The sequence below is a fragment of the Arachis hypogaea genome, chromosome 4, assembly GCF_003086295.3.
Source record: "Arachis hypogaea cultivar Tifrunner chromosome 4, arahy.Tifrunner.gnm2.J5K5, whole genome shotgun sequence".
Classification (NCBI taxonomy): domain Eukaryota; kingdom Viridiplantae; phylum Streptophyta; class Magnoliopsida; order Fabales; family Fabaceae; genus Arachis; species Arachis hypogaea.
Genome location: NC_092039.1, coordinates 9,840,965 through 9,851,915, shown reverse-complemented (window position 1 = coordinate 9,851,915; position 10,951 = coordinate 9,840,965). Strand labels below are relative to the sequence as shown.

At 36.1% G+C, this 10,951-nt stretch overlaps 1 protein-coding gene across 1 annotated transcript; it reads left to right on the top strand.

The window, feature by feature from the left end:
* The first annotated feature begins 1,651 nt into the window (after positions 1-1,651).
* LOC112796198 (tubulin beta-5 chain) lies at positions 1,652-4,855 on the top strand. Its single transcript, XM_025838546.3, has 3 exons — positions 1,652-2,499; positions 3,241-3,510; positions 3,929-4,855. Exons 1-3 carry the CDS (start codon positions 2,106-2,108, stop codon positions 4,597-4,599), a joined length of 1,335 nt encoding a protein of 444 aa, XP_025694331.1. The 5' UTR covers positions 1,652-2,105; the 3' UTR covers positions 4,600-4,855.
* The last annotated feature ends 6,096 nt before the right edge of the window (positions 4,856-10,951 follow it).

Here is a 10,951-nt window from a genome sequence, read left to right as displayed (position 1 = left end):
ATGATAATATTTCTGGATCCGTCCCTGTCCATAGGCAATCAAAATAAATATTTGGGATTGTCGACGGTTATGCAAAGATCTAAAAGGAATGCTCTTAACTCTATTAAGAATAAAGTCTCTCAAAAATTGTAACACTAGAAGAGGAGACTTCTTTCTTCAAGTGACAGGAATATGCTACTCAAAGCAGTGACAGCAGCAGTTCTTATTTATACCTTCAGTTATTTTAAATTTCTAGAAACATTGATTGAACATATTCAGAGAGTAATTAAGCAATTTTGGTGGGACCAGAAAAATACAAAGAGAAGGATGTAATAGATTAATTGAAAAATTTGATGCACACCAAGACCTCAAAAGGGTTTAAACTTCAAAAATTTGAAAGCATTTAATATCGCTATGGTAGCTAAACAAGAATTGAGAGTTTTGACTAAGCCCCATCCCTTAATCCATAAAATCTATAAAAGCAAATATTATAGATTTTCTATCTTTTTGAGAGCTGAAGTTGAAAATAATCCATCTTGTGAATGGAAGAGTGTGTTGGAGAGAAGAAAGGTGTTGGAGAAGGATTTGCTCTAGAAAATTAACAAAAGCATTTTAGTGAGTATTAAAGAGGATTCATGAGTTCCTGAGTTTATTGCTATAATCCTTATTCCTAATGCTAATACAAGAACACATTAGAATGTGTTTTAGAGTTAATTTAGCCAGATAGAAAATGGAATCAGGCATTGATAAATAGCTTTTTTAGTACAGAAGTAACAACAGTCATACTCAAAATAGTCATCCAAAAAGGAGAAGACACACTGATCTGGATGAAGACGAAAAACGCGAGATACTGGATGGCTTTAAGGTAGGTTACTTTCCAATTTTTTTATCTCCCATCGAATTTCTACCTGAACAATGTCAAAAAAGCTCATTATGATCATCAATTTTGAAGCTAAAGTGTCTATCGAAAATAAAATACTTTTTGTGAAAGGTGATGCATAATGGCTTACCAATTAAGAAGAAATTAAAATAAAAAATTGCTACAGTAAACCTCAACTGTCCAAAATGCAGATTGGAGGAAGAGTCTATTTTTCATTGTCCCTGGTCATGTCCCGACGCCATTGAAGCTTGGAGTGACAACCAACTGCCCATTCTTCTCAAAGTTGAAGATCTTTGACGATGGTGGATGTAATTGACCAAATTCCTTTAAAAGAGTGGAGATTATCACTGGTTGAAAGTTTTGGCAGCTCACACAACATGGAAGAATTGGAAAATAAAGAATGAAGTGATCTTCACCAGTTCTCGAAAAAACTCCCTTTCAGTGACAGAAGTTGCACGAAAAACTCTTGAAAACCAATAAACTCATTTCTCTTTTTGAATGGTTGTGTATTATTTTAATTAAAATTTTCTGTTTTTTCTTTTTATTGTAGTCTAATGTAAACCAATTATTCCATCTAATAAAATTATCTACTTTTTGATTAAAAAACTAATAATATCCACAAGAAGACACTGTATAACTGAATTCATTGTAGATTAAATAAATTACCTACAAGTTCAACTATGTTCTAATATATTCTTTTTTATTTTATGTAATTTTATTAATTACTAATATAAATTTGTGTTATTATTAGAATATTATTTTATACCTAAGTATAGTATCAAAAGAAAAAGAGAAAATGAAAATGAAGCATCCAACAATAATTTGAGAGAGAAAGCGAAATACCACCCTCAAATAAAAAATTGAAACAAATAGAAAAAGTACTATCAATGCAAGCGGTTCCAGAATAATGTCACAGCTCATTTCCACCAAATCACTTCAGCTCAAATCTAAAACCAAAAATACCCCTGAAGAGGGAAGACTATCTATACGAATTTACGAAAGAGTCCTCCCTAGAAACTCTCCAAACATTTGTTTGCACCCACAAATCCTCTAATCCACACATTGAACGCTGTATTTCCCCAAACAAAAAGCACAAGACGCACAAAAAAAGTACCCCTCGCCCTCCCTGTCTTATTTCCCTCTCATTTTTCTCTCTTTTCCCTCCTTCTTCCGCTTCCTGTTTTTGTTTCCCGACAAAACAAACCACGTAACAGAAAAAAAGAAAAAGAAAAGGAAAGAACGAAAAATGAGAGAAATCCTTCACATCCAGGGGGGGCAGTGCGGTAACCAGATCGGTGCCAAGTTCTGGGAAGTCATTTGCGACGAGCACGGAATTGACCACACCGGGAAGTACAGCGGCGACTCTGAGCTTCAGCTCGAGCGCATCAACGTCTATTACAATGAGGCAAGTGGCGGAAGGTACGTTCCACGCGCCGTCCTCATGGATCTGGAGCCGGGAACCATGGATTCCGTTAGATCCGGTCCGTTCGGGCAGATCTTTAGGCCTGATAACTTCGTTTTCGGGCAGTCCGGGGCTGGTAACAACTGGGCGAAGGGACATTACACTGAGGGAGCTGAGCTTATTGATTCCGTTCTTGATGTTGTCAGGAAGGAGGCAGAGAATTGCGATTGCTTGCAGGGTAAACTGCTTTTCGTTTTCCTTGATTCCGTTTGTTCGAGATTTTGTATTTTAGGATCTGAATTGAAATTGAAAATGAAAATGAAATTAGAGTTGTTTATTTTTTTGGTTTAATTTAATTTATTAATTAATTCACATGTTTTGTGTCTTGTTCATGAGGGAATTTCGGTTTGAGTTTTTTATTTTCATTTCTTGTCGATGAATTTCTATCACGAGTTGCCGTTAGCAATGATATAAACACCATTTCAGTTTTCGTTATTCAGTCTTCATGACTTTGAAATTCTTTTAGTTAGTATTTGTATGTTTTGTTTTGACTCGTTTTGCTTCTGTCTTAAACTAATGTGTACTTTTCAGGGTAGCTAATTTTTGGGTTCACAATATTGATAGCCTTTAACTAATTGCTTGTTGTTGGTTTTGTTGTTATTTGTTAAAATCTTTTTAAATTTTTATGTCTATATGATTGTCTTTATCATCTACAAAAGCAATTTCAAATAATTAGGAAATTAGACAACAATATTGTGAGTGCACCTTCCCTTCTCCCGAAGGCCTTAATTGAAGTCCATTTAGGTTGTGTTTGGCATCTATATGGGTTTGTGCATTATTATAGTTGTTTTCAATACTTTGGGATTCGGATTGCCTATGCTTTTGTCAAGATTTTCATGCTTTGGACTCTGGCCACCTTGTAAGTTTTTCTGTTAAAGCTAACTAGCTGTAATTTACTTTAAACCAAAATATATGGCAGGATTTCAAGTTTGCCACTCCTTGGGAGGTGGTACCGGCTCAGGAATGGGAACACTTCTCATCTCGAAGATTAGGGAAGAGTACCCAGATCGCATGATGTTGACTTTTTCTGTCTTCCCTTCCCCCAAGGTATCTGACACAGTTGTGGAGCCATACAATGCCACACTTTCTGTGCATCAGCTTGTTGAAAATGCTGATGAATGCATGGTCTTGGATAATGAGGCTCTCTATGACATTTGCTTCCGGACTTTGAAGCTTGCCACTCCAACATGTAAGTTTCTGATTTCTTGTATTTTATTGCATATGGCCGAGATATTTATCTTTTTGTTGCTGCTGATGCTTTTGTTGTAATTATGACAAATAAACAGTTAATGTTACGGAATGAATTATGATCAACATAATGATATATCTTTTGTATAAAGAAAAGACGATTTGGTTCACCTTTCATTTCACAATGTAAAATTGGGATTAAATGTTAATATCATTGTATTGGTGGGACCATGGGAGGAGCCAAATGGGTTTAGGTCTTGTGTCTTACCCATCGCTGCTGGTGGTGGTGGTTGGACAGACTTGTAAAATCATTTGGTTTTCACTCACTTCCCCTAAATGGAATGTATTCTTTTCATATTCTAGTCTTTTGGTAGGAAGATCAACTTCTTAAAATTTTTATATTCTTTGCTTACCTACAGTTGGCGACCTTAACCACCTAATTTCCGCTACCATGAGTGGAGTTACTTGTTGTCTACGTTTCCCGGGGCAACTTAACTCTGATCTCCGAAAGCTTGCTGTCAACCTTATCCCATTCCCTCGTCTCCACTTCTTCATGGTTGGGTTTGCACCCTTAACATCAAGAGGATCCCAGCAGTACCGTGCTTTGACTGTGCCTGAGTTGACTCAGCAGATGTGGGATGCCAAAAATATGATGTGTGCTGCTGACCCACGCCATGGTCGCTATTTGACAGCATCAGCAATGTTCCGTGGTAAGATGAGCACCAAGGAAGTAGATGAGCAGATGATCAATGTGCAGAACAAGAACTCATCTTACTTTGTTGAGTGGATTCCTAACAATGTCAAGTCCAGCGTGTGCGATATCCCACCCAAGGGTCTCAAGATGGCATCCACCTTCATTGGTAACTCAACCTCAATTCAGGAGATGTTCAGGAGAGTTAGCGAGCAGTTCACAGCTATGTTCAGGCGCAAGGCTTTCTTGCACTGGTACACTGGGGAAGGAATGGACGAAATGGAATTCACCGAGGCCGAAAGCAACATGAATGATCTGGTTGCTGAGTACCAGCAATACCAGGATGCTACTGCTGATGAGGAAGAGTATGAAGAGGAAGAAGAGGAGGCTGCTGCTTAAGGCATCTATTGTGCTATGTGGAAGATTGTTTCATATGTTTAATATGGTTGGCTTTTGATCGAGTGGTAAATTTTTTAAATTTTGGAGCATTCAAATTAGATTGACTCGTTGATGTGTATGCTTAATGCTTATGTGTTGATTGTTGTCATTTGTATAAAACTGGGTTTTGTTGGCAATGCTTCTATTTTTGAGATAAGTCTTGGATGTTTGTTAACTGTTATTATATGTATAGAGTTTGAAGATTTTTCTATGACCATTACCCTTTTCTCTTCTCCCGTGAACAAGTTAATTATTAATGTCATAGTATCCATGCAATGATGCAATATACGAAAAATGTTTATTTTCTTTTATATTTATGTCTAGAATATACTTTAAAAATAGACAATAATAAAAAATATATCAAGACATTAATACACCGTATAACAATATTTCGAAAAAAAATTACGGTATTGTTGGTTTTTTAAAAAAGTAAATGATATTTTATTAAAAAATGTATCTAAACATCTTTAAAATTTAATAAAAGTAATTTGACAAGAAAAAAAAAAAAGAAATCTCAACCGGTTAGACGGAATGACTCGATCCTAAACCGTAACCAAGTTGAGTTATTAGCTAAAATTGACTTCTCCCAAAATAGGTTATTAATTATTATGCAACCTTAGTGCTTCCAGCTTTAAATGATGGTTTAACTTATTAGAATTTTTCCAAAAACTTTTTTTTTAAAATTTCTACAATATTCTTGATCTATTATAAATTAAAATTTTATTTAACAATTTACTATTAACTAATGAATTAGTATAGAATTCAAACATCTCATACTTATTTAAACAAATTAAACGAATTAATAAAATTGACTATTAAACTAACTCAAATTTTATTTCTTCAAAGGTTTAAATTTGATTAATTAAAAAAAATTAGTTTAATACATATCCAGTGAATAAATACTTTGTCACCGCAACTTTAACTCCCTCAAAACCTAATTTTTATCCATCTCATTTTTTATTTTAATTTGATCCATTTAAAATAAAATTCTGCAAAAATGATATAAAAAATTAAAAAAAGAAAAAAATAAGAAGAAAAAAATAAAAAAAATAAGAAAAAAATTCAACTAAATAAATAAAAATAATACCTAAATTTCATAATTTTACAGAACATAATTTTTCACAACAAAACAATGTTATGACTTAAGTGCGATTATCTTTCCCTAATTATTAGGCACTCACAATCTAATACCATCATACTACATATCCAAATCTTTTTATTAATTAAATTTAATTAATTTTTTATTAATTAAATTTAATTAAATTTATCTAATATAACAAAAATAAATTAATTATAATTAATATTATTTCAAACTTTATTATTTAAAATAAACTTAATTCATAAAAAAATTTAAATATATAATATTACTCCTTTTGATATTAAAATTCATTTTAAACATCGTCTCCAAAGTCCAAATCTTTAATTTTAATTGCAGATAACACTTGAAATGACTAGAAAAAAGATAAAAATAAAAACATAAAAAATTGAATTTGAATAAATGTAATTTTATTATATTTTAAACATTACGTAAAAATTTAGAAGGAAAAGGAAATATTGTAAATAAAAAACTAGAAATTAAATCAAATGTTAGAAAAAATAGCATAAATAATATGATATTTTTTATTTAATAAATAATATTGATCCTTTTAGTATTTAAAAAACATTAAATTCATTTTTTCAGTGTTAATATAAAACTACGCCCTAAAAAATGGAGAGATTAATATTTAGAATAAATGACCATTTGTACCCATGAGAGTTCAGAACGCTGACATTTGTACCTATGGTAGATGAAAACTGACTTTGTAACCATGAGAGATGGGATTCGTGTGACAAAAGTAACCTGGTTTGGATTGGCACCTGCTTCGGGGTTGAAGTGTCCTACGTGGCTCTCCGAACCTCCCAAAACCCAATCCACGTGGATCTGAACGTTTGTATATGTAGGTAATGGTTGAAATGAAAACCCTAGCAAGTTCTCTTCCCCAATTCGAACCATAACCCCAAATCTGAAATATTGTTGCAATTCAAGTGCACCCAGAGTTATCTCAGAACCCAGCGATGTCATCACGCAGATTTAACTCTGATGCAAATTTTGGAACTCGCAGCAGTTCTTCCAGTTCGAAGAAGATGAAGGAGAAGAAGCTTAACGGCAAATATTTCTGTGGGAGGGATGTTGTGTTGATGGAGTCTGGAACGATTACGAACCCTAACAGATGGTTCATCAGATGTCCTCTATAGGCGGTAAGGGACAGCTGTTGTTGTTGTTGAGGTGAGACAATGATTTCTGAGTTTTAGTTGACAAATTTGGGGGTTTTTTTCTCTCAGACAAGAGATTGCAGATACTTTGTTTGGGTGGATGAACTCGAACAAGGATGGGAGGGCGTGACAAGATGTTTAGCCAAGAGAAAGTTCGAGCATTGTTATGCAACGCCTGATGATGGATTGACTCTGAATGCAGGGAGAAAAATCTGCAAGCATCCTCAATGATGGCTAAGAAGATAGACAAATTTAGGGTTGAAATTAGGGGTGAAATTAGGGGAATTAGAGTGATGATTATTACTGTTGCACTGGGGGTAGCATTTTGTCTGTTTTGTGAGTTGTATTTGGTTATGAAATCATAAGACTTGTAAAATTGGAGGTCTTTGTTCGTCATAGTTAAAATTTTTGAATGATATTAGCATGATATGGATTGTTTCTAATCTATACTGGTTTGCTTTACATGTGATACATTGATGTAGATACACAATTTTTGAACTTGTTGCTGCAATCTGAAATGATTCTGATAACAAAATGGACATAAATCTGTATTTTCTCCTTAAGGATCAAACAATAAGCTGGAAATTAGCAACCTGATAATTTTGCTTTTCAATATATGAGTAAGGACCAAATTGGATGAAGAAAGTGTTGTAACAATAACAATAGTGATATAAAAAACAAGCAAAAGAAGGCAAGTATATAAATGCTTTAAGAAGTAAATTGTTCATTATATATATGGATGCTGGAGGTTCCAAACATTCTGATATTAGACAAAAAAGTCAAGTACTGGCCACTGAATTTACACCCTCAAAAAAAGCCTTACTAAGTCATATCTAAGCAATAGCATGAAAATGCATCAGAAAACACAAGAGTTATGTATCTCACAAGTGTAAACTAAAAGCAACAAAAAAGCCAGATTCCAATTTTTCAATATTAGTCTATGATATTAGGGTCGAGTACTGCTCCCGCTTGATAAACCATTTTTTCCTCCGCTTGATCCACGTATCCTGCTGATGAGCGGATAATTTATACGCTTTTTGGCATTGTTTTTATATAGTTTTTAGTAAGTTTGAGCTACTTTTAGGGATGTTTTCATTAGTTTTTATGTTAAATTCACATTTATGGACTTTACTATGAGTTTGTGTGTTTTTCTGTGATTTCAGGTAAATTCTGGCTGAAATTGAGGGACTTGAGCAAAACTCTGAAGAAGGCTGACAAAAGGACTGCTGATGCTGTTGGAATCTGACCTCCATGCACTCGAAATGGATTTTCTGGAGCTACAGAACTCCAATTAGCGCGCTCTCAACGGAGTTGGAAAGTAGACATCCAGAGCTTTCCAGCAATATATAATAGTCCATACTTTATTCGGAGATTGACGACGTAACTTGGCGTTGAACGCCAAGTTCATGCTGCTGTCTGGAGTTAAACGCCAGAAAAACGTCATGATCCGGAGTTGAACGCCCAAAACACGTCATAACTCGAAGTTCAACTCCAAGAGAAGCCTTAGCTTGTGGATTAATCAAGCTCAGCCCAAGCATACACCAAGTGGGCCCCGGAAGTGGATTTATGCATCAATTACTTACTCATGTAAACCCTAGGAGCTAGTCTAGTATATATAGGACATTTAACTATTGTATTAGACATCTTTTGATCACTTTAGATCTTAGGATCAGATCTTTGAACGCATAGTTCTTAGACTATGGGGACTGGCCATTCGGCCATGCCTGAACCCTTTGCTTGTGTATTTTCAACGGTGGAGTTTCTGCACACCATAGATTAAGGGTGTGGAGCTCTGCTGTACCTCAAGTATTAATGCAATTCTATTCTCTTTTATTCAAATCTCTCTTATTCTTATTCCAAGATATTCATTCGTACCCAAGAACATGATGAATGTGATGATAAGTAACCCTCATTATCATTCTCACTTATGAACGCACGTGATTGACAACCACTTCCGTTCTACCTGCAACAGAGCTTGAATGTGTATCTCTTAGATTCCCCAACAGAATCTTCGTGGTATAAGCTAGATAGATGGCGGCATTTATGAGGATCTGGAAAGTCTCACCTTGTCTGTGGTATTCCGAGTAGGATCCTGGGAATCCGGAAAGTCTCACCTTGTCTGTGGTATTCCGAGTAGGATTCCGGTAATGAATGACTGTGACGTGCTTCAAACTTGCAAGTGCTGGGCGTTAGTGACAGACGCAAAAGAATCAAGGGATTCTATTCCAGTAGGCACAGGAACCAACCAGTGATTAGCCGTGCTGTGACAGAGTGCGTGAGCGTAGTTTTCACTGCGAGGATGGGATGTAGCCATCAACCATGGGTGATGCCTCCAGACGATTAGCCGTGCGAGTGACAGCCGCATAGGATCATTTTCCCGAGAGGATTGAAAGTAGCCACCGCTAATGGTGAACCCCTATACACAGCTTGCCATGGAAAGGAGTAAGAAGGATTGAGTTGAAGAAGTGGGAAAGCAGGCGTCCTTGAGCCATACAGTATCTCCATTCGCTTATCTGAAATTCCCACCAATGAATCTGCATAAGTATTCTATCCCTTTTATTATTTATTTTCTTATTTCTATTTTCGAAACCATAAATCAATTTAATCTGCCTAACTGAGATTTACAAGGTGACCATAGCTTGCTTCATACCAACAATCTCTGTGGGATCGACCCTTACTCACGTAAGGTTTATTACTTGGACGACCCAGTACACTTGCTGGTTAGTTGAACGGAGTTGTGAGCTTCTCTAATAGTGCCTGAAACTCTTTTATCACAATTTCGTCCACCACCTGCCTCGTCCTCTACCTTAACATCTCCCTCTATCAGATGTGCCTCGACCTGTAGCAGTTGGAGTCACAACTCCAGGTGTGGGCATGAACTACATGAACCGGGTGCTTGTTTCTGCACTAGCACCTTGCAGTGGATGTGGTGTAGTTTGAGAGTTGTGTGTGGATGGAGTTGTTGCTGGCTGGTTGGCAGGTGGTGTAGTTGGCTGTTGTCTTTGTCCGGTCGGAGGCGGGCGTTTAACACTTCTCTTTTTAACCTGTTTTCTGGTTGTTGTATTTGTTACTGGTGGCTATGGCTATGCAGTTGGTGGGGGAGGCATTGGGTGAGGCTGCTGCAAACCATAGAACAATGCAGTTATTATCACACAAGGTTTGCAAAACAGCTTAGTTAAATAATTAAAACAATGCACTTACTTGTTGAGTGTTGGTTCTTGCGGTTTCATTTCCCTCTTCAGTGGCCTCCTGTTCAGCCTCTGCAGATTCTAATGTCTCCTCATAGTACATTTCAGCCAGCATATCCTCATCGTCATCATCTGCTGGTGCTTGTGGGGCAGAACTCCCTTCACCCGCAGCTTCCTTCCGCTTTTTACAACTTCTCTTATTGTGACCAGGCTAATGATACAAGGATTAGTCGTTATTTGAACTAAAAATCACATTTATCAATAACTATAGAACATGACAGAATTTCACCTATAATTGGTTTACCAAACCTGGAGGCAGTACTTGCAGATAATAGTCCCAATCTTCTTCGTTGTTCTATGAGGGTCAGTCTTCTCCTTAGGGCCATCATTTCTCTTGTCTTTCTTGATTGGTTTTCTCTTGTCTTCCTAACTGTAAGTTTGGCTGCACTCGTATCCTCTCCTCCAACTCATCTATGACCCACTTTCCATCTGCTGACTTACATTGATTGTCCCTACTACAGGTATGTTCATTTACGAATGTCTTTACCTGAAAACTTGCTGGAAATATTCTCTTGACACAGTATATTTGCCAAGAACAGTCCTCATCATAGCATATAGCATTTGATCTTGTAGAATCACAACGAGCAAAGAATATGCTCCTTCCAATATTGATATTAAACTTTCTGACAGCCTTCCAGAAGTGGCTTAGAGTTTCAAACTCCATCCCAACCTCCAACCGAACCTGGTTAACTGGGGCATCAGTATTGCTATGAGGAAAAACTGGCGTTTGTTCAGTATCCTCGTCACTTGCTATGCTATGCAATTCCTTTTATTCATAGCAATGATGTCCAGGATTTTCATCAGAAAAATCA

What these genes read in the sequence shown, in the direction of transcription:
- LOC112796198 (XM_025838546.3), top strand. Translation starts at nt 2,106, where the DNA reads ATGAGAGAAATCCTTCACATCCAGGGGGGGCAGTGCGGTAACCAGATC. An exon ending in GAATTGCGATTGCTTGCAGG is followed by an intron (nt 2,500 to 3,240) that starts GTAAACTGCTTT and finishes AATATATGGCAG; the next exon opens with GATTTCAAGTTTGCCACTCC. An exon ending in GAAGCTTGCCACTCCAACAT is followed by an intron (nt 3,511 to 3,928) that starts GTAAGTTTCTGA and finishes GCTTACCTACAG; the next exon opens with TTGGCGACCTTAACCACCTA.